General features: G+C 43.8%; 1 protein-coding gene across 2 annotated transcripts in view; it reads left to right on the top strand.

The window, feature by feature from the left end:
- Positions 1-3,046: 3,046 nt before the first annotated feature.
- The window catches only part of ppwd1 (peptidylprolyl isomerase domain and WD repeat containing 1), a 35,700-nt gene continuing 15,388 nt past the window's right edge, over positions 3,047-23,358 (top strand). The window contains exons 1-5 of one of the 2 annotated variants that reach the window (XM_067986677.1): positions 3,047-3,212; positions 13,093-13,195; positions 15,551-15,654; positions 18,610-18,730; positions 21,404-21,851. In XM_067986677.1, coding sequence (XP_067842778.1) covers positions 3,086-3,212; positions 13,093-13,195; positions 15,551-15,654; positions 18,610-18,730; positions 21,404-21,851 — 903 coding nt within the window. In that variant the 5' untranslated portion in view covers positions 3,047-3,085. The remainder of the gene's footprint in view (positions 3,213-13,092; positions 13,196-15,550; positions 15,655-18,609; positions 18,731-21,403; positions 21,852-23,358) is intronic. The other variant, XM_067986684.1, reaches the window with a different exon arrangement.

Genomic DNA, 23,358 nt, shown 5'->3' on the forward strand with positions numbered 1-23,358 from the left:
CAGCACAATCTGTAACCTCATGGCCTGGCATATTCCTCACTCTACCATTACCAACAAACCAGGGGATCAACCCTGGTTCAATGAGGAGTGTAGAAGAGCATGCCAGGAGCAGCACCAGGAGTACCTAAAAATGAGGTGCCAACCTGGTGAAGCGACAACTCAGGACTACATGCATGCTAAACAGCGGAAGCAACATGCTATACACAGAGCGAAGAGATTCCACAACCAACGGATCAGATCAAAGCTCTGCAGTCCTGCCACATCCAGTCGTGAATGGTGGTGGACAATTAAACAACTAACGGGAGGAGGAGGCTCTGCAAACATCCCCATCCTCAATAATGGCGGAATCCAGCACGTGAGTACAAAAGACAAGGCTGAAGCGTTTGCAACCATCTTCAACCAGAAGTATCGAGTGGATGATCCATCTCGGCCTCCTCCCGATATCCCCACCATCACAGAAGCCAGTCTTCAGCCAATTCGATTCACTCCACGTGATATCAAGAAACGGCTGAGTGCACTGGATACAGCAAAGGCGATGGGCCCCGACAACATCCCAGCTGAAGTGCCCAGCTGTAGTGCCCAGCTGTAGTGCTGAAGACTTGTGCACCAGAACTAGCCGCGCCTCGAGCCAAGCTGTTCCAGTACAGCTACAACACTGGCATCTACCCGACAATGTGGAAAACTGCCCAGGTATGTCCTGTCCACAAAAAGCAGGACAAATCCAATCCGGCCAATTACCGCCCCATCAGTCTACTCTCAATCATCAGCAAAGTGATGGAAGGTGTCGTCGACAGTGCTATCAAGCGGCACTTACTCACCAATAACCTGCTCACCGATGCTCAGTTTGGGTTCCGCCAGGACCACTCGGCTCCAGACCTCATTAAAGCCTTGGTCCAAATATGGACAAAAGAGCTGAATTCCAGAGGTGAGGTGAGAGTGACTGCCCTTGACATCAAGGCAGCATTTGACCGAGTGTGGCACCAAGGAGCCCTAGTAAAATTGAAGTCAATGGGAATCAGGGGGAAAACCCTCCAGTGGCTGGAGTCATACCTAGCACAAAGGAAGATGGTAGTGGTTGTTGGAGGCCAATCATCTCAGTCCCAGGGCATTGCTGCAGGAGTTCCTCAGGGCAGTGTCCTAGGCCCAACCATCTTCAGCTGCTTCATCAATGACCTTCCCTCCATCATAAGGTCAGAAATGGGGATGTTCGCTGATGATTGCACAGTGTTCCATTCGCAACCCCTCAGATAATGAAGCAGTCCGAGCCCACATGCAGCAAGACCTGGACAACATCCAGGCTTGGGCTCATAAATGGCAAGTAATATACGCGCTAGATAAGTGCCAGGCAATGACCATCTTCAACAAGAGAGGGTCTAACCACCTCCCCTTGACATTCAACAGCATTACCATCGCTGAATCCCCCACCATCAACATCCTGGGGGTCACCATTGACCAGAAACTTAACTGGACCAGCCATATAAATACTGTGGCTACGAGAGCAGGTCAGAGGCTGGGTATTCTGCGGCGAGTGACTCACCTCCTGACTCCCCAAAGCCTTTCCACCATCTACAAGGCACTAGTCAGGAGTGCGATGGAATACTCTCCACTTGCTTGGACGAGTGCAGCTCCAATAACAAGCTCGACACCATCCAGGACATAGCAGCCCACTTGATTGGCACCCCATCCACCACCCTAAACATTCACTCCCATCACCACCGGCGCACAGTGGCTGCAGTGTGTACCATCTGCAGGATGCACTGCAGCAACTCGCCAAGGCTTCTTCGAGAACTCCTCCCAAACCCTCGACCTCTACCACCTAGAAAGACAAGGGCAGCAGGCACATAAGAACAACACCACCTGCACATTCCCCTCCAAGTCACACACCATCCCGACTTGGAAATATATCGCCGTTCCTTCATTGTCGCTGGGTCAAAATCCTGGAACTCCCTTCCTAACAGCACTGTGGGAGAACTGTCACCAAACGGACTGCAGCGGTTCAAGAAGGCGGCTCACCACCACCTTCTCAAGGGCAATTAGGGATGGGCAATAAATGCCGGCCTCGCCAGCGACGCACACATCCCACGAACGAATTAAAAAAATCCTCTGCCTCAACTCCACTTTCTTACCCTAATAACGTAGCACTGTGGCAGAGGGTTGAAGTTCCTACTCACCATGTCATAGAGTTTAGACAGGAGTTCATGTAATTGTGTTCATTTCATTCCAATCTCAGCTATGCTCTTGTGGATCAATAACAAGCGACATCAAGACCTCCCCTTTATAAATTAAGGAAAATTTTGTGGACATCGCTCTTGGCTAATTTTGTGCACCTCCTGGATTATGATTTGGAATGCCCTGCCTGAAAGGATGGTGGAAGCAGATTCAATAACTAGTTTCAAAAGGGAATTGGATAAATACTTGAAAGGAAAAAAAATTCCAGGGCTCTGGGGAAAGAGCAGGGCGGTGGGATAGCTCTTTCAAGAAGCTGTCATAGGCACGATTGGCAGAATGGCCTCCTTTCATACTGTAATAAAAAGGCACGTGTTCTCAGTCTGGAGCAGGGTGGGGGCTCGAGAGAAGCTGGGACCAAACAAATTAAAAGCTGCTTCTTCAGGCCCCGCCCACGAGACACTCTAATCCCCGCCCCCTGAGCGCGCTAATGATTAAGCCACGCCCCCGGGACGCGCCGATCCATGAAGCCCCGCCCCCGGGGAGCACCGATCCTCGAAGCCCCGCCCCCGGGGAGCACCGATCCTCGAAGCCCCGCCCCTGGGGCCCGATGATTCCGAAGCCCCGCCCCCGGGACGCGACGATTCCGAAGCCCCGCCCCCGGGACGCGACGATTCCGAAGCCCCGCCCCCGGGACGCGACGATTCCGAAGCCCCGCCCCCGGGACGCGACGATTCCGAAGCCCCGCCCCCGGGGCGCGACGATTCCGAAGCCCCGCCCCCGGGGCGCACTGAGCCGCCGTTCACCTTCGCTGGGGTTACGCCGCGATGTTGCTCCGCCCCTTTAGCCGCTCTATGGATTTTTTCAATGCCAATCAGCCTCGAGGGCTAAAGGCTAAAGGTTATAATGTTACCACAACATGGCGACGGCGACGACGATGAAGAAGAGGCGAGAACAGTCGGCTGAGGAAAGCGGGTCGGAGTCGGAGGATGAGGAGTGGGTGGGGCCGCTCCCCTTCCAGGCTGCGCACGTGAAGAAGAGGAAAGGTAGCTGGGCCCGTCCGCCTGCGGTCGCTTGGTGTTCGTTAGCGCAGCGCAATTTGAGAGGTTGTCCCGAGGAGCGGAACCCGGCCTGCCAGACAATCCGCATTAAATTGAGTACATCCCCCAAACAGACCTGCGCCGATCATAAACAGCTATAACCTCCATCTTATAATAGTTATAAACAATTTTACAACACCAAGTTATAGTCCAGCAATTTTATTTTAAATTCACAACACCAAGTTATTGCTGGACTATAACTTGGTGTTGTAAAATTGTTTACAATTGTCAACCCCAGTCCATCACCGGCATCTCCACATTATAATAGTTAACGTTAGGAAGGGTGACCAAGGGCTTGGTCGACGAAGCGTCTTAAAGACAGACTTCCATTTAGAATATAAGAACTGGGAGCAGGAGAAGGCCATCCGGCCCCTCGAGCCTGCTCTGCCATTTAATCAGATCATGGCTGATCTTTGACCTCAACTCTACTTTCCCCGCCCGATCCCCATATCCCTTGATTCCCTTAGAGTATTTATATAGCGTCTTTCATGACCTCAAGATGTCCCAAAGCACTTTACAGCCAGTGCAGCACTTTTTGAAGTGTAGTCACTGTTGTAGTTGTAGTGTAGGAAACGCCACAGCTAATTTGCGCACTGAGGTCCCACAAAAGGTAGTGTGGTAATGACCAGATAATCTGTTTTAGTGACCAGCAAAATAATGCAGATGCTGGAAATCTGAAATAAAACAGAAAATACTGGAAACAATCAGCAAGTCAGGCAAAATCTGTGGCGAAGGGAACAGAGTTAATGTTCCAGGTCAATGACACTTTGTCAGAACTGGAAGAAGTTGAAGATTTAACAGTTTTTGAGTGAGGTAAAGAGAGGGAGGAAAGAAAAGAACAAAAGGGAAGGTCTCTGATGGGGTGGAGGGCAGGAGTGATTAAATGACAAAAGGGATGATTGTGCAAGGCAAGGAGGGTGGTGATGGGACAAATAAAGAAACAAAAGATGGGAGCAGTGGTTATGATCTGCAGTTATTGAAATCAGTGGGAGTCCAGAAGGTTGTAAAGTGCCTAATCGAAAGATGAGGTGCTGTTCCTAGAGCTTCTGTTGAGCTTTGTTGGAACCGTGTAGGAGGCCGAGGTCAGAGTAGAAGTGGGATGGAGAATTAAAATGGCAAGTGACCGGAAGGTCAGGGTCATGCTTGCAGACTGAGCAGAGGTGCTCAGCAAAGTGACCACCCAATCTGCGTTTGGTGTCCCCAATTTAGAGGAGACCGCATCGTGAGCAGCGAATACAGTATACTAAATTGAAAGAAGTACAAGTAAATCGCTGTTTCGCCTGGAAGGAGTGTTTAAGAAAATAAGAAATAGGAGCAGGAGTAGGCCATGCTGCCCCTTGAGCCTGCTCTGCCTTTCAGTAAAATCATGGCTGATCTTCTACCTCAACTCCATTTCCCCTCCTTGTCCCCATATCCCTTGATTCCCATAGTGCCCAAAAATCTGTTGATCTCAGCCTCCACAGCCCCTTGGGGTAGAGAATTCCAAAGATTCACAACCCTCTGAGTGAGGAATCTTGGTTCTAAATGGCCGACACCTTATCTTGAGACGATGGCCCCTAGTTCTAGACTCCAGCCAGGGGAAATAGTCTCTCAGCATCTACCCTGTCATGCCCTCTAAGAATTTTGTACATTTTGATGAGATCATCTCTCATTCTTCTAAACTCCAGAGAATATAGGCCCATGTTTGGAGCCCTGGACGGTGGGAAAGGACGAGGTGAAAGGGCATCTCCTTTGCTGGCACGGGAAAGTGCCGTTGGAAGGAGAGCGGGAGTTAAAAGTGATGGAAGAGTGGACCATGGTGTTGGAGTGGGAAGGGTCCCTTTGCAAAGCTGAAAACGAAGGGGAGGGGAAGATGTGTTTGGTGGTGGCATCGCACTGGAGATGGCGGAGGATGATCCGTTGAACGTGGAGGCTGGTGCGGTGGACGGTGAAGACGGGGACCCTATCACGGTTCTGGGAGGGAAGGGAAAGTGTGAGGGCAGAAGTACGGGAAATAGGACGGACACTGTCGATGGTCCAGTCAACTACAGTGAAGGGGGATCCTCGGTTGAGGAAAAAGGAAGAGATATTGGAAGTACTGGCGTGCAAGGTGGCATCGTCAAAACAGATGCGACAGAGACGGAGAAATTGAGAGAAGGGTATAGAGTCCTTACAGGAAGCGGGGTGGGAAGAAGTGTAATCAAGGTAGCTGTTGGAGTTGATGGGCTTACAGTAGATATTGGTTGACAGCCTAGCCTCACAAATGGAGATAGAGAAGTCGAGGAAGGGAAGAGTTGGAGATGGACCATGTGAAGGCGAAGGAAGGGTAGAAATTGGAGAAATTTTCCAGTTTGGGGCGAGAGCAGGAAGCAGCACCCATATAGTCAGCAGTGTTACGGAAAAAGAGGTGATGGAGGGGACTTGAGTAGGACTGGAAGAAAGAATGTTCCACGTATTCCACAAAAGGGCAGGCATGGCTAGGACCCATATGGATTCCCATTGCGACACCTTTTATTTGGAGGAAGTGAGTGGTATCAAAGGAGAAGTTGTTCACTGTAAGAATATGTTCGAGGAGGAGGAGGGTGGCGTTGGCGCCTCTGTGGGGGATGGAGGTGTAGAGGGACTGGACATCCATGGTAAAAAGGCGATGGTTAGGGCTGGAGAACTGGAAACGGTTCAAGTGGCAGAGGGTGTCAGACGAAATTGGACAAGTGGTGGAAAAAATAGATTTGAGATAGGAAGAAATACGTTCCGTGGAGTAAGAACAGGCTGAAACGATGGGTCCTGGGAAGGAGATAAAAGCGGGCTTTGCAGGGTTGGGGGACTATGAAGTTGGAGACCATATGGGGAAGATCTCCAGAGGAGATGAGGTCACTGAGGGTCTGGGAAACTATGGCTTGATGTTTGGCAATGTGGTCATGGTCCGGGGGAGGTAGGCGGAGGTGTCAGTGAGTTGGCATTCAGCCTCCGCAAGGTAGAGGTCTGTTCGCCAAACAACAACAGTGGCGCCCTTGTCAGCAGGCTTAGTGACTGGCAGGGTTGGACTGAGAGAATGGAGTGCTGCACGTTCAGAGGGAGGTGGGTTAGAGTGAGTGAGACGGGTAGAGAAATTGAGACAGGTGACGTCACAGCGGCAGTTCCCAATGAAAAGATTGAGAGGGTAAGAGGCCAGAGGGAGGGGTCCAGATGGAACGAGAATTCTGAAGGTGGGAGAAAGGATCCACTATTTGGGGGGAGGACTCCTGGCCAAAGAAGTGGCCATGAAGGCGACGGAAGAAGAGCTTGAAATTCACTGAGGTAGGGGCGTAAGAGGATGAAGCTGAGGCCTGATTTTTCGGGGTCAGAGATGGGAAGGGCAAAGGGGATAGTGAAAACACATCAAAGAATGAGATTGGAGGGAGGGATGGGATCGAAGGGAAAGAAGGATCAGTGAGGGTGTTGTTATCTAAGAGTTGTTGAAGCTTGTGGTCCTTGACACCTGAAAGGAAGTAACAGTTTTTTATTAAAGCGTCGGATGAGGCGAAGGATGAATGGAACTGCAGACCAGGGCAGCTCTGAAGGGGACCATTCCCTCTGTGACACCCTGGTCCACTCTTCCATCACCTGCTCTCTTTCCCACGGCAGCTTCCCATGTGAGCACAGGAGATACAACACCTGCCCCTTCACCTCCTCCCTTCCCACTGTCCAGGGCCCAAACACTCCTTCCAGGTGAAACAGCGATTTACTTGCACTTCTTTCAATTTAGTATACTGTATTCGCTGCTCACGATGCAGTCTCCTCTGCACTGGGGAGGCCAAACGCAGATTGGGTGATCGCTTTGCTGAACACCTCCACTCAGTCCGTCCTCTGCCTCCTTCATGGTTCCAGTGAAGCTCAAGGAACAGCACCTCATCTTTCGATTAGGCACTTTACAACCTTCTGGACTCACATTGATTCCAATAACTTCAGATCATAACCACTGCTCCCATTTTTTTCAGACAGCAGGTGTTGGTAATGGTTCTGATTTTGCCATTTACAGCTCCTCTAGATCCATCTTTTGTTTCTTCACTTGTCCCATTACCACCCTCCTTGCCTTGCACCATCATCCCTTTTGTCATTTAATCACTCCTGCCCTCCACCCTATCAGAGACCTTCCCTTTTGTTCTTTCCTCTTTTTCACCCCTCTCTTTCCCCCCCCCCCCACCTCCCCACTTCACCCTTTGCTTGGCTTTGTACTTGCCCACATTCCATGAATAGAAAAAAAAGCATTGTGTTCCCATGTGTTTGCTGCCCTTGTCCTTTTAAGGAGGTGCTGTTTCCAAGAAGCCTTGGCAAGTGGCTGCAGTGTATCTTGTAGATGGGACACTCTGCAGCCTTGGTGTGCCGGTGGTGGAGGGAGTGAATGTTTGAGGTGGTGGATGGGGTACCAATCAAGCGGGCTGCTTTGTCCTGGATGGTGTCAAGCTTTTTGAATGTGGTTGGAGCTGCACTCATCTAGGCAAGTGGAGAATATTCTATCACATTCCTGACTTGTGTCTTGTAGATGGTGGAAAGACTTTGGGAAATCAGCTTAAAAACTATTTAATCTTCCACTTCTGATGAAAGGTCATCAACCTGAAATGTTAGCTCTTTTTTTTTTCTCCACATATGCTGCCTGACTTGCTGAGTATTTCCAGCATTTTCTGTTTTTATATCTGTTTTAGTGATGATGGTTGAGGGATAAATGTCGGACAGGATACCGAGGAGAACTACCCTGCTCTTCGAATAATGCTATGGGACCTTTTACATCCACCTGAAACGGCAGACTTGTTTTAACGTCTCATCTGAAAGACTGTACCTCTGACAGTACAGCATTCCCTCAATACTGCGCTGGAGTGTTGCTCCAGAGAGTGGGATTTGAACCCACAACCTTCTGACTCAGGCGAGAAAGTTATCAACTGAGCTACGGCTGACACTTAAATAGGAGAGAGAGGTGGATAGATAGAGAAGTTTTGGGGTAGAATTGCAGAGTGTGGGGCCTAGTCGCCTGAAGGCACGGCTGCCAATCGTAGGGCAAAAGGAGGGTGGAGGAGCTTACAGAGATAGGGAGGGGTGAGGCCATGAAGGGATTTAATCATGATGAGAATTTTAAATTTGTGCCTTTTGAGGGACCGGGAGCCAATGTAGGTCAGCGAGGACGGGGTGGGGGGTTATGTGTGAGCACGAATTGATGCAAGTTAGAATACAGGAGGCAGAGTTTGGATGAGCTGATGTTCATGGTGGATGAGAGGCCAGCCAGGAGAGCATTGAAATAGTCGAGACAGAAGATGAAAAAGGCATGAATAAGAAGTTCAGTGCCAGATTGACAGAAGTAGAAATAGAAGTAGAGGTGGAGGTGGGTGATGTTGTGAAGATGGAAGTAAGCAGTCTTTGTTATGGAGTGTGTATGGGGTCAGAAACTCAACTTGTGGTTGAGCAGAACACTTAAGGTTGTGAAAGTGTGGTTCAGCCTAAGATGGTGGCCAGGGTTATGAAGTCAGTGGCCATAGTACAAAGTTTTTGTTGATGGCTGAAGAAGATGGCTTCAGTCTTCCCACTATTTAGTTAACAGAAGTTGAGACCCATTCAAGACTGGATGTCGGGTAAGCAATCTGACAGAACAGAGGCAATTAAGGAGTCGAGAGATGGTGAGGAGGTAAAGCTGGGTGTCTTCATTATATGTGTGAAAGCTGATCCATTGTTCCCAGATGATGATGCTAAGGGGCAGTATGTAGATAAGGAAGAGGAAGGGGACAAAGGATGGATCTGTGGAAGATTCCAGAGATTACGGTGCAGGGATGGGAAGTGCAGCTATTGCTGGAGTTGATCCAGCCACATTTGCATAAGTAGAAACCATGCAATGCCAGTCCATTGGAGGTGGACGGTGGAGGAGAGGTATTAGAGGAGGATGGGACACTCACTCTGGCTTAATAATCTGACCTGTTTTGATGCATGTCACTTAATAAAGACAGTCCCATGCATTTATATCACTCCATGTTGACCGCTCTGTAAAAGTGAATTTAAATTCTCTAGATGCATGCATAATTTAAATTCTGAGAGTCAGTTATGAGGGAAGTGGCAAGCAGAGGTCAGATGTTCCGATGTACAAAAGGAGGGGATATTGGGATTGAGAAGAGGTCACTTCAGCTGCTCTTGTGCATCTGAGTGGCAGTTTATACCATTGGGGAGGACTGGGTGATAAATGGAAAGGAAATGGGGAGTTAATATAAATGTCTGAAAGAACAGATCTCTCAGGAGCTTCCTGAATGTTTGGCCAGGAAGGCAGTTAATAGGGCTTTAAAATTTCCCTTTGACAAATAGTTATCCAGAGAACAATTAAACTGGAAAAAAAATGCTTGTGTCCCTTGCCCTTCAGTCCTTTGACTCCAACCGTTGGTCTCTTAACCCCCCTTAATTCTACCTGCGGTGACAGAGTATTCAGCTGTCTCAGCCTACCCTCTGGAACTTCCTTCCTAAACACTGCTCTGCTCCATCTCCCCATTTTTAAAAGTTTTTGTAAAACCTGTCTTTATGACCACACTTTTGGTTATCTGCTCTAAATCTCCCAAAACAGCTCAGTGTAATTTTCTCCTGTGAAGCACCTTGGTTAAAGGCACTATATACATGTAGGTTTTGTGGTTATAATGTGCTGCCACCAGATAGCAGTGGTGCAGTTATCTATAAGTACGTTGGAGGCAGGTATCGTTGTAATAAGAGAGGGAGCAGCAGTTTTGATTTGTGTTTTTAAATATACATGTACAAAATCTAATAGGTGTCAGTGGCCAGTTTAACTCAGAAGTACAGTGCTCTAAGCAGACATGGAAGTGGACCAAACCTAGAGCTATAACAATAGCTTCCCTTTAATGTAAAAAGAATCCCAAGGAACTTCACAGGCAGAAGGAAAATAGGTATTAAGCCAGGAAGAGTGAGATTAGGGGGGGTGACTGAAAGCTTAAAGAGATTGGTTTTGAGGAACAAATGGTTAATAATGGCAGAGTCCTGGGAACATGTTGCTATGAGGACCTAGCTGGGATAGAATAAAAATAAGATCTGGACTTAGAGTATGAAGTACAGTACATACAAAGTGCAGCATGTTTCTTCATAACCTAGGATCCATAATTCTACTTTCTCTGGCTACGTTTGCCTGTAGAATTTCAATCTTTAACCCAGTTCTTAACCTGAGTTTCATTTCATCACAGCAGTACCCCTCCCATCTGGATGTGGAGCTACAGTTTGTTTAAGTTAGGCTTGCAAAAAACAGTCCATTTCTTTGTTTCCTGTTTTTTTAACCAGATTGCAATTTTTGAGGTGTGTGGAAAATGGATTAAAATATTCAACTTTTGAGCTTTTAACTTGTAACTAACAAGGTGGGTAAGACATTGGAAGAAGAAATCAAAAAAGATATAAAAACATTTAAGATAGAAAGGGGCGAGATCATTGATAAACTAATCAAATTTGAGAGGATAAAACCCCTGGCCCGGATGGATTGCATCTGCGAATATTAAAAGAAGTTAGGAGATAGCAGTGGCACTATTACACATACATACATACATACATTTTATATATATAAAATGTATCAGTATCAATCATTAGAAAAGGGGGTACTGCCAGAAGACTGGTGGACAGTTGATGTTGTTCCTATATTTAAAAAGGGAGATAGAACAAGTGCAGGGAACAATAGACCAGTTAGCTTAACGTCGGTGGTAGTAAAGATTCCATTATCTTTCCTCAAAGATGTAATAAAAAAACATCTAGAGAAAGAAAATATAATAAATAATAGTCAGCGTGGATTTCAGAAGGGAAAGTCATGCTTGACCAACCTTATTGAATTCTTGAAGTAACAAAGAGTAGACAAGGGTAATGCAGTAGATGTAATATATTTGGATTTTCAAAAGGCCTTCGATAAGATATTGCATTGTAGACTCATGTCCAAGGTCAGAGCATGTGGAGTCAGGGGACAGGTAGCAAAATGGATAGCAAGCTGGCTACAAAACAGAAAACAGAGTAGGGGTTAAGGGTACCTACTCAGACTGGCAAAAGGTGGGAAGTGGTGATCCACAGGGATCGGTGCTGGGACCACTGCTGTTCATAATTTACATTAACGCTTTAGATTCGGGAATCGGAAGTACAATTTCAAAATTTGCGGACGACACAAATTGGGGGTGTAGTTAATACAAAGGAAGAATGTGTCAAAATGCAAGAGGACATTAATAAACTTGCAGAATGGGTGTGTAACTTGGCAAATGAATTTCAATATAGATAAGTGTGAGGTGATCCATTTTGGTAGGAAGATTAAGGAGACCACATACTGTAATTGTAAGGAGTCGCACAACACCAGGTTATAGTCCAACAGCTTTATTTGAAATCACAAGCTTTCGGAGCTTTGCTCCTTCGTCAGGTGAAGTTTGGATAATAAGAGTCTAAATAGGATAGAGCAGCAAAGGGATCTAGGGGTACAGATACACAAATTACTAAAAGTACAGAGGCAGGTTTTTTAAAAAAAAAGGCAAATCAAGCACTGGGATTCATTTCTAGAGGGATAGAATTGAAAAGCAGAGAAGTAATGTTAAATTTGTATGCATCCTTGGTTAGACCATACTTGGAGTATTGTGCACAGTTCTGATCTCCATATTATAAAAAGAATATAGAAGCATTGGAGAGGATACAAAAAAGATTCATGAGGACGATACTAGAACTGAGAGGATATCCTGATCAGGAAAGGCAACAGGTTGGGGCTCTTTTCTCTAGAAAAGACTGAGGGGTGACCTGATAGAGGTCTTTAAGATAATAAAAGTGTTTTTTTTTATTCGTTCATGGGATGTGGGCGTTGCTGGCAAGGCCAGCATTTATTGCCCCATCCTTAATTGCCCTCGAGAAGGTGGTGGTGAGCCGCCGCCTTGAACCTCTGCAGTCCGTTCTCCGTGAAGGTTCTCCCACAGTGCTGTTAGGAAGGGAGTTCCAGGATTTTGACCCAGCGACGATGAAGGAATGGTGATATATTTCCAAGTCGGGATGGTATGTGACTTGGAGGGGAACGTGCAGGTGGTGTTGTTCCCATGTGCCTGCTGCCCTTGTCCTTCTAGGTGGTAGAGGTTGCGGGTTTGAGAGGTGCTGTCGAGGAAGTTTTGACGAGTTGCTGCAGTGCAGTGCGCCGGTGGTGAAGGGAGTGAATGTTTAGGGTGGCGGATGGGGTGCCATTCAAGCAGGCTGCTTTGTCCTGGATGGTGTCAAGCTTCTTGAGTGTTGTTGGAGCTGCACTCATCCAGGCAAGTGTAGACGTAGAGAAAATGTTTCCACTTGTGGGGGACTCCAAAACTAGAGGTCATAAATATAAAATAGTCGCTAATAAATCCAATAGGGAATTCAGGAGAAACTTCTTTACCCAAAGAATGGTAAGAATGTGGAACATGCAACTTCAAGGAGTAGTTGAGACAAATAGCACAGATGCAGTTAAGGGAAAGCTAGATAAACACATGAGGGAGAAAGGAATAGATGAGTATGCTGATAGGGTTAGATGAAGTAGGGAGGGAGGATGTGGAGCATAAACGCCAGCATACACCAGTTGGGTTTAATGGCCTGGTTCTGTGCAGTAGTTTCGATATAATCATTTCCATGAGGTATGGATTTATTTAGGAGAAAATGAAGAAAGCCGAGTGACTGAATTTTTTTCCAAGTGAATAAAACTATTTTGAGAATATTTGTTTAATATATTCCTCTGAAGATGGTTGAACTGAATCCTAATATGGTGCCACTTGTGCCTGTTATAACTGGGTATGGTTGGTGCACCTGTCATTATTAATTATATAATAATTCTGATAAAAGTGGAAATACATTTGTTTTTTTTCCCCAGTTCTTGACTTTGAACATGTGTATCTGGACAACATGCCCAGTGCTTTAATGTATGAGCGTAGCTACATGCACAGAGATGTTATTACGCACATGGTGTGCACCCGGTAAGACCTGCTTTCATTTTTTTCAAACAAGAAACTAAAGCTGGAATCTATATGGAGTTCAAGTGAATTGATGTATATTACTATAGAGTATTTATTTATTTTGGAAATTGTCTTGGTGTGGGATTGTGTAAGTTATGTTCTCTGCTATTTTGCACAACGCAAAAGTAATTCTGCAGGCAAGTGTGTGTGCTTTGTGACCAGTCACAGTGGTGATTGTTTGAGTAGTCAATGATATTTCATTCTTGTAATGTTTCTTTGTTTTGATTTGTTTCCCTTGTATCTCTTTGCTATTGAGCCACTTAATTTAAGATTTTTCTCTTTCCATTTGCTTGCACGTATTGGCTGCCACATGGACCCAAGCCCCCGCTCCATTTTGCGGCCATTTCCGGGCCGAGCTCTGCATTCTCTCCTCCTTCCCTGATTCAGTCATATCCCCTTTCATCTGTCCCTTCTCCAGCATTAAGCCTTATTCGATACTTTCTCTCATTTGGCACTATTTTTCAGCCTACCTTCTCTCTTACTGCAGTCCCAAGCTCGAGTTCCTCTTAATGTCTTTCCTCCTCCCCCTATCCTCCACCTTCCTAAACTCTAACCCACGTTATCATCTTGTCGCACACTTAAGTCCTGCTCACCCATCCTTGCTGACCTACGTTGGCTCCCAGTCCTCCAACACATTAAATTTAAAGTCTTCATCTTCAAATCCTACCCTGTCTCTAACCTCCTCCAGTCTTGTATCACATTGTGGACCCTTCGGTCCTTTAACTCTGGCCTTTTGTGGCCTTTGGAATATTGCGGCCAGCACCTCTGCAATTTCCACCCTTCCCTAAGCACCATATCTACTTTAAGTACAGCTAGCCTTTCTAGTATCTCCACTTTCTCAATTTTTAGCCCATCCAGTATCTCAACTACCTCCTTTTACTGTGACTTTGGCAGCATCACCTTCCTTGGTAAAGACAAATGAAAAGTACTCGTTTAGTACCTCAGCCATTCCCTTTACCTTCATGCGTAGATCAACTTTTTGGTCCCTAATCGACCCCACCCCTCCCCTTTTTACCTGTTTACTATTTATATGCCTGTAGAAGATGTTTGGATTCCCTTTTATGTTCTCTCTGCCTCTCTTATTTCCTTTTTCACTTCTCTGTACTTTCTATATTCAGCCAGGTTCTCACTTGTATTATCAGCCTGACATCTGCCATAAGCCCCCTTTTTCTGCTTCTTACTCTCTATATCTTTTTGTCATCCAGGGAGCTCTGGCTTTGGTTGCCCTACCTTTCCCCCACGTGAGACTGAACCTAGACTGTACCCGAACCATCTCCTCTATAAAGGCCGCTTGTTGTTCGATTACAGTTTTGCCTGCCAATTTACCCGGGCCAGATCCGTTATCAACCCACTGAAATGGGCCCTCCTCCAATTAAGTATTTTTACTCTCGATTGCTCCTTGTCCTTTTCCATAACTAATCTAATGATACTATACCTTATGATACTATGATCACTGTTCCCTAAATGTTCCCCCACTGACACTTGCTTCACTTGATTCCCCAGAACCAGATCCAGCAATGCCTCTTTCCTCGTTGGGCCGAAAACATACTGATCAAGAAAATTTTCCTGAATACATTTCAGAAATTGCTCCCCCTCCTTGCCCTTTACACTGTTAACATCCCAGTCCATATTAGGATAGTTGAAGTCCCGCATTATCACTACTCTATAGTTCTTGCACCTCTCTGTAATTTCCCTGCAAATTTGCTGCTGTCCCTTATCACTCTTATTTTTTTCTTTCTCTTCCCTTCCCCCCCCCCCCCCACCCCCCAAAGCACCTTGTGCTTTTTGTGTTAGAGGGGCTGTATAAATGCAGATTGTTGTACAGAACACCCAGAGCTGCTTTTCAGTATCTCTTTCCCCTTATCGGCAACAATTGGCTCTAAATCAGTATTTGGGGAATTGTAGATACAAAGCAATGTCTGATCTTAAAGGATTTCAAAAAAATCAAATTATACTTGGTAAATTCATTATTAGGATGCAATTCCAAGCAGTTATTACCACGGTTAGTTATGTGTATGTTTTGTTAGTGTGCCATGGTCCAGATTGGTGGTGTTGATAATTTTCTGACCCTGGCATAAATTATTCAAGTTCAAAAATTCTAAACATAGGCAGTAGAGACTCGAGAGCTGAAGATGATTGAATAAAATTGTAATTAACTTGTGACTTTTGTATATTGTAAATTGGGTGCATTGATATTTTTCTTTTGCATTTAAATTGCTGAAGGTTTTCTTCTATAGTACAATTCTACAATGCAGTAAATTTTCCAATGTTCAACAAGCTTACTAATCTATTACTGTTCGATTTGTAAACATACAGGACAGATTTCATAATAACTGCCAGTCAGGATGGACATGTCAAGTTCTGGAAGAAGAAAGATGATGAAGGGATAGAGTTTGTTAAACATTTTCGCAGTCATTTAGGTAAAATGCTGTGATATTCTGAGTTTTATACATGCATCATGTATTTTACAATTTAAAATTAATATCAAATCAAAATATAAAATTCTGTTTGGTTAGTCACACTTTTGTCCTTAAAATACAGAAAACGGGTTAAGAAGAAACTATAGCAAACAAATGGCAGTTTGATGTTGAGACTTTAGTGGCTCTATGCTAACATGCAAGTTAGAAAATACCCAACATGAAACTGCTATCTTGCTGTAGCCAGGCTGATAGGTTGAGCTCTAGATGCACGATTCCATATACAGTGCAGTCAATCTTGTGAAGTCATCTCATTGCTGCTCTGGGTATTGAGGTAAAAGGAGATGGGGGGTACTTATTATGCATTGATTTTATTCAGTGCTATCAACGTTATAGGAGTTTTAAGCTACAAAAGTGAACTGAGGTTGTCTTAACTGAAGTAATTGCTGAAATTGATTTTACCAACAGCAAGGTTGTGTTTTTTTTTCAGCAGTTTACAAATTGACCACTCCACTAACTTTATTTTTAAAATTACAATCAATTACTTAATGGATAGCTGCTTTGAGACTTTATTCTGAAATAATGCTTCTGGTAATATTGAAGACACATCATGCCAACAAATCTTTTACAAATCACTACAAATTAGCACATCTCCTTTGGCATTACATATTGCAAGTCAGAGAGGTTACTCTGTTGCAAGGCTGGGATATCAGTGTTATTTTTACAGGGAAGTTACCTTAAAGGTGGAGTTAATGCTTTGATGTTGCATACAAATGATGGTCACATTCACAGCTCTTAATTACCCTGGTTGGTTTTTGTCCTTGATTTTCCATTATTCGCAGGATTGGAAGAGGGATGGGAATTAGAGACAGCCAGTCCTGATACGAAATGTGTATGGCGAGTCTTGCCACCAATCCTTCATAAGGACAGCGGTTATACCACGCAATACACAATATATTATGCTGCTGATGAAATGGAACTGTTTCCCACTAAGGCCGGAAAGTCTAATTGTTAACTAAGTAAACACAACCTCAACTCAGAGTTTAACTATGCGTTGTAGAAAGCAAATAAATACTTTATAATGGGAATACGGGATTTGGAGAGGGAATACCAGTTACTTGTATGCTAGACAAGTTTTGTAAAGTGGTATGTAAATTATAATACAAATATATCTGAAGGGTGTGTCCTTCAGTATTGGTTAAGATGTGTAATATTTTTACCTCGTCAGTCATGAGATGCATTGCTCGAGTACATTTGCTGTATTGCAGCAACAGGCAAACTATTGCGCTTAGGCGGCTCTTGTACCATGGTGGACATCAAAAGCTGCACCCAGGTCCAGGAGCAATATCACAAAAGCTCTACTAGTATTTTAATTTTTAATCTTAAACAATGTTTTGTTATGCCAACATGGTTTTATGTAGTGAAGAAGAAAACAGATTGCAGTCAGTTAAAGAAAAACAATCCTTCAGTGTCAGTTTCCCAGCACTAATTCAATTTTATTTATTTCGTTACCACAGTATAGCCAAAAAAATGTTTTCTCATTGCCTGATGACTGGTTTGGGAGAGTAGATTAGGCAATTGGCATCAAATTGTATCATAATAGTTGCTGGGAGAAATATGTGCCGGCTCCATTTCTTTACCTCCTTGTATTCCCTTCGTTGTCCAACTTAGCTCCATGTGGACACCGTTAGTGGTGCTTTATGCTACTAGTAAGGGTTGCTCCTCCCTCCTTGAAGCCTGGTATCTCACCACTGTTGCTGTATCTAATGACCTAGTTGAGATTAGGAGCTTTCCTTTTTGGCTGAACTTGAGTGAAATATACAGAGATACTGTATGACCAGGCTATCTTTGAGAGTGTTTGTATTTGTTCTAAACATACGTTTTTAAAAAAAAATAAGTACAGCAGAGTTTAGCGTATACAGCAGAGCTTAGGGTCATCAGTGCCAAGAAAACTTATCTTGTGTTAGACCTTGGCAAGTTGCAGTGTTTGCCCATTGACACACAAATATCTGTGGTGTCTTGGTACCCACCAGGGTCAATTTTGTGAGGTAATTATCTTTTCCACAGTTCCTTTCATTCTCTTTTTATGCATTTGATACACAGAAAAAAGAAGCAAAAAAGAAACTAGCTTAATATTTTATATATAAAAAAAACACTTGTGTATTGGCATTCGTGGTATATCTTGCATTGTCATTGGCAATTTGGCAACCTAAGGCTTCTAATGATCTCTCCAAAGCAATTAATGGTTGTTGTGCAATATAAAGATGAAATGAGAAAAATTATTGGCAGAGTTCACCTTTTAGTATCTCACACAAGTGCCATAGATTATAGATGGGGCCAAATTAGGAGAGGTGTCTAATTTTGAGGAGGCAGCTTGGGAAATACAACATAAATTGGATAAAATATGTACATGGGTGGAGCAATGAGAGATGGGATTTAATACAGACAAGTGCACTGCATGTAGGGAAAAAATGGGCGACGTATGTACTCCATAAATGGTGTCAAAATAGCCACAGGTGAAATTGAGAGAGATCTAGGGGACCTAGTAGATTTGTTTGCGGGGTGATTGTATAGAGATATGTCAAATATTGAATGATCTGGAAAAGCTAGATCTGGAATATTCAAGCTAAATTGCAAGAAAAGGACAAGGGTACACAAGTTCTAACTAGCACAAGGCGAATTTAGAACTGATGTCAATGTTTTTTGCAGTGATCAATACATGGAATGAACTTCTAGCTGGATCAGTGGAGGTGAAATCCTTGGAGTGGCAACTAATGTTGTGCTGAGTTGAAAAATACTGAAGTTTAATAAGAAATATAATCTTGTGAAATGATCATTAGGAGGTACAATTGTTGCAGGTACAAGAAAAACAACTGAACAGTCAGCTGCTAAATGACTTCACTAGACATTACATGAGTTAGTACTGCAGGCTTATTTGTGTATTGTTTTTAAATGCAGGAGTTATTGAATCTGTTGGTGCTAGTGCAGAAGGCGCTCTGTTCTGTTCTGTTGGTGATGACCAGGCAATGAAGATTTTTGATGTTGTGAACTTTGATATGATTAACATGCTCAAATTAGGGTAAGGAAACACAAATTATAGATATACCTTTTTATTCTGTTTAAAAAAAACAATGTTTGTGGTAGTAGTATAGTAATTCTTCAATACACTTTAAAATGGAAGATACACAAACTCAACCTGGCATATGCTTCCTGATGCTTCTTGTCTATATTAAAATCCAAGAACAGAAAATTACTCTTTTTTTAAAATAAAAATTCTTCATAACCACCAGTCCACTTTTTTTTAGAAGAAAAACTTTAGAACTTTAGAAATAAAGCATGAAATGGAACAGCTGTTTCACAAAGTTAATCATGGTGGTTGCTGACAGTTCAAAATAACTTGGAGAAATAATACTTTTTTTTAAACCAACAGGCAAAGGATTTCCTATCAGCAACTGATAGTTAAGTATTGCTGCTATTACAGTGGTCATGGCTACCCATTTTTAAGGTTGGCCACTGCCTTTGTACAAATGATGGTCAACACAGCAAGAAATTGTTGCATGTCTAAAATGATTTAAAGGTTACCTGTATGGCCAACAAGGCAAGATTTTGTGCCTGGTGGTGTCATGGTAGGTACAGAACAGGAAGAGGCCATTCGGCCCATCATGCCTGTGCCAGCTGTTTGAAAGAGCTATCCAATTAGTCCCATTCCCCTGCTCTTTCCCCATAGCCCTGTAAATTTTTTCCCTTCAAGTATTTATCCAATTTCCTTTTGAAAGTTACCATTGAATCTGCTTCTACCACCCTTTCAGGCAGTGCATTCCAGATTATTACAACTCGCTGCGTTTTTTAAAAAAAAGTTTCCTCATGTCGCCTCTGGCTCTTTTGCCAATCACCTTAAATCTGTTTCCTCTGGTTACTGACCCTTATGCCACTGGAAACAGTTTCTCCTTATTTACTCTATCAAAACCGTTCATGATTTTAAACACCTCCATCAAACCTCCCCTTAACTTTCTCTGTTCTAAGCACAGCTTCTCCAGTCTCTCCATGAAACTGAAGTCCCTCATCCCTGGTACCATTCTAGTAAACCTCCTCTGTGCCCTCTCCAAGGCTTTGACATCCTTCCTAAAGTGTGGTGCCCAGGATTGGACACAATACTCCAGCTGAGGCCAAAACAGTATTTTATAAAGGTTTGGCATAACTTCCCTGCTTTTTTATTCTGTGCCTCTACTAATAAAGCCAAGGATCCAATATGCTTTTTTAACAGCCTTTTTAACTTGCCCTGCCACCTTCAAAGATTTGTGTAAGTGCACCTCCAGCTCTCTCTGTTTCTGCACCCCCTTTAAAATTGTACCATTTTAGTTTATATTGCCTCTCCTCATTCTTCCTACCAAAACGCATGACTTCACACTTCTCTGCATTAAATTTCTTCTGCCGTGTGTCTGCCCATTCACCAATCTGTCTATGTCCTCCTGAAGTCTGTTACTATCCTCCACATTGTTTACTACATTTCTGAGTTTCATGTCACGTGCAAACTTTGAAAGTATATTCTTTATACCCAAACCTAGGTCATTAATATATATCAAAAAGAGCAGTGGTCCTAATACTGACCCCATGGGAACACCACTGTATACTTCCCCGCAGTCTGAAAAACAACCGTTCACCACTACTCTCTGCTATCTGTCCCTTAGCCAGTTTTGTATCCACGCTGCCACTGTCCCTTTGATCCTATGGTCTTTATTTTTGCTAACAAGTCTATTATGTGGCATTTTATCAAATGTCTTTTGAAAGTCCGTATATACATCAACCTCACTACCCTCATCAACCCTCTCCGTTACTTCATCAAAGAACTCAATCAAGTTAGTCAAATACGATTCTCCTTTAACAAATCCGTGCAGACTTTCATTTATTAGCCCATACTTTTCCAAGTGCCAATTAATTTCGTCTCTGATTATTGTCTCTAAAAGTTTCCACACCACCGAGGTTGGGCTAACTGGCCTGAAATTGTCGGGTTTATCCTTCTCCCCTTTTTTTGAATGGGGGTGTAACATTTGCAATCCTCCAATCATCTGGCACTAATTAAAAAAAATTTTAATAGTAGCAAACAGGTCAGATTTTGCAATTATGAATTTGACCTCCATTCATCATTCTGAGGTTCCAGAAGTAGAATTGGCAAGGTAGAGTAGGGTCCTGCATCAAAAGTGTGTTCCTAATGTATGTAAACACATTGCTGAGTACCTTCTCTTTCTCTCTTCCCAATTCTTTCTCCGTCTCCATTCTTCCCTCTCTCTATCCCCTTTTTTTTCCTCTGTCTGTCACTGTCTCTTTTTATTCCCTATTCTTTCCCTCTCCATTCTCACCCTCTCCCCATTCTCACTCTCTTCTCCTCCTCCCACCCCACCCCCCTCAATTTATATTTGAGGGCTTACGTTGTAGTACTAGGTCTTGGTATTAAAGTAGTGCATCAAAACCTAAAGGCAGCGTAGAAATGTCTGGTGGCACTAAACGTTGCTAAAGATCTTTTTTCAAATTATTTTGTAAGTCTGTTTTTGATGCTTGATATTGTTTTAATTATTTTCACCAGTCTGAAATTAACACTAAAATGGTGTTATTTTACATCTTATTTTTCTTTTTCAATATGTGTTTAAAGATTGGAATACTGTAATTTCAATTGTACATAGTCAGTAAGTAAATGAGAAGCCAATAATAAGTTTAGAATTAAATGAAGTGTCACAAATTACTTTTATTTTTGTAGGTATCATCCTGGTACGTGTGGGTGGATTTACTCACCAGGAGATGCTATATCTGCTGTGGCATGTTCGGAAAAAGTCACGGGAAAGATCTATGTATATGATGCCAGAGGAAACAACCAGCCACTCCATGTATTTGAAAAACTGCATAGTTGTTCCCTCAGTGAGATCAACTTAAATTCTGTCTACAAGGTTGTAGTATCGACTGATAAATCAGGAATGTTGGAATACTGGACTGGGCCACCCACTGAGTACAGATTCCCCAAAAATGTGGAATGGGAGTACAAGACAGATACAGACCTGTATGAATTTGCAAAATGTAAATCATACCCAATAAGCATCGCATTCTCCTCAGATGGAAAAAAAATGGCTACCATTGGATCTGACCGTAAAGTACGGATTTTCAGGTTTTTGACCGGAAAGCTCATGAGGGTTTTTGATGAATCCCTTACAGTAAGTGAAAAATTGTTTTTTACGAATCTAACTCTTTTATCCTCAATATGAGGCTTATCAGTAATGCAGTCAGCACTGTCTGCTCTGGGCCATGTGTAACCTACCCTAAAGCTCTCTGTCTTCTGCCACAACCAAGTTTTTTTTTATTCGTTCATGGGATGTGGCCGTCGCTGGCAAGGCCAGCTTTTATTGCCCATCCCTAATTGCTCTTGAGAAGGTGGTGGTGAGCCGTCTTCTTGAACCGCTGAAGTCCATGTGGTGAAGGTTCTCCCACAGTGCTGTTAGGTAGGGAGTTCCAGGATTTTGACCCAGCGACGGTGAAGGACCGGTGATATATTTCCAAGTCGGGATAGTGTGTGATTTGGAGGGGAACGTGCAGGTGATGTTGTTCCCATGTGCCTGCTGCCCTTGTCCTTCTAGGTGGTAGAGGTCGCGGGTTTGGGAGGTGCTGTCGAAGAAGCCTTGGTGAGTTGCTATAGTGCCTTCATTCCAACGTTTGAGCTATCCATTATACAACATAACTAATTTTTTCCATCTCTCAAAACAGCCATCCATAACATTCTCTGTGAGATTGCCAATTTAGGCCCAATTTGTCCTGGTTTATAGGCAGCATTGTGCTGTGATCTTACAGCATAGGGTTAGGATTGTCCAATAATTTTATGTTGGACCATTATACAAGTGGCCAATTTCATGTATGAGCCTGGACAGTATGCTCAACCACGGGAACAACACCACCTGCACGTTCCCCTCCAAGTCACACACCATCCTGACTTGGAAATATATCGCCATTCCCTCATCGTCGCTGGATCAAATCCTGGAACTCCCTACCTAACAGCACTGTGGGAGAACCTTCACCACACGAACTGCAGTGGTTCAAGAAGGCAGCTCATCACCACCTTAAGGGCAATTAGGATGGGCAATAAATGCTGGCTTTGCCAGCGACGCCCACATCCCATGAATGAATAATAAAAAAAAACCACGAGAGCATCTGAGCTGAGTCCAGTCCCTGTCTTTGCCCACTGTCCATACACACAGACTTCAGCAGGAGACACTGGATGGCGATCTGCAGTGGTGACCAGATGGTGATCTGGTAATTCTGTTGGGTTTCTTGGAGCACACATTTAAAGCTCCTGGCTGCAAGCAATAATCTTGCACTGAATAAATTTAGTGTTCTATGTCCCATCTTGCATCCTCCATTCTTCTGACTTTGGTTTACTATGCATCCCTCCACCTTCTGGACCATCTGTGGTGGCAAAGGCTTAAGCTATCTTTCCCCTGCGTGTTGGAATTCTCTTCCTAAAACCCTCTGCCTTGCTCCATCTCTTCCCCACCTTCAAAGTCCTCATTGATACGTACTACCTCTGATTCTTCCAGTTCTCGCACAATGTCTGACTGCTTCTCTCCGCCTTCCACATGCGGAAAAATATCCTGGAGTGCTTCATCAGTGCCATGCAAATTGTTGTACTGAGCGCATCTCTAACTTTGTGTTTAATCTGAGGATGTCCTT

Source organism: Heptranchias perlo, chromosome 1, assembly GCF_035084215.1.
Source record: "Heptranchias perlo isolate sHepPer1 chromosome 1, sHepPer1.hap1, whole genome shotgun sequence".
Lineage (NCBI taxonomy): Eukaryota > Metazoa > Chordata > Chondrichthyes > Hexanchiformes > Hexanchidae > Heptranchias > Heptranchias perlo.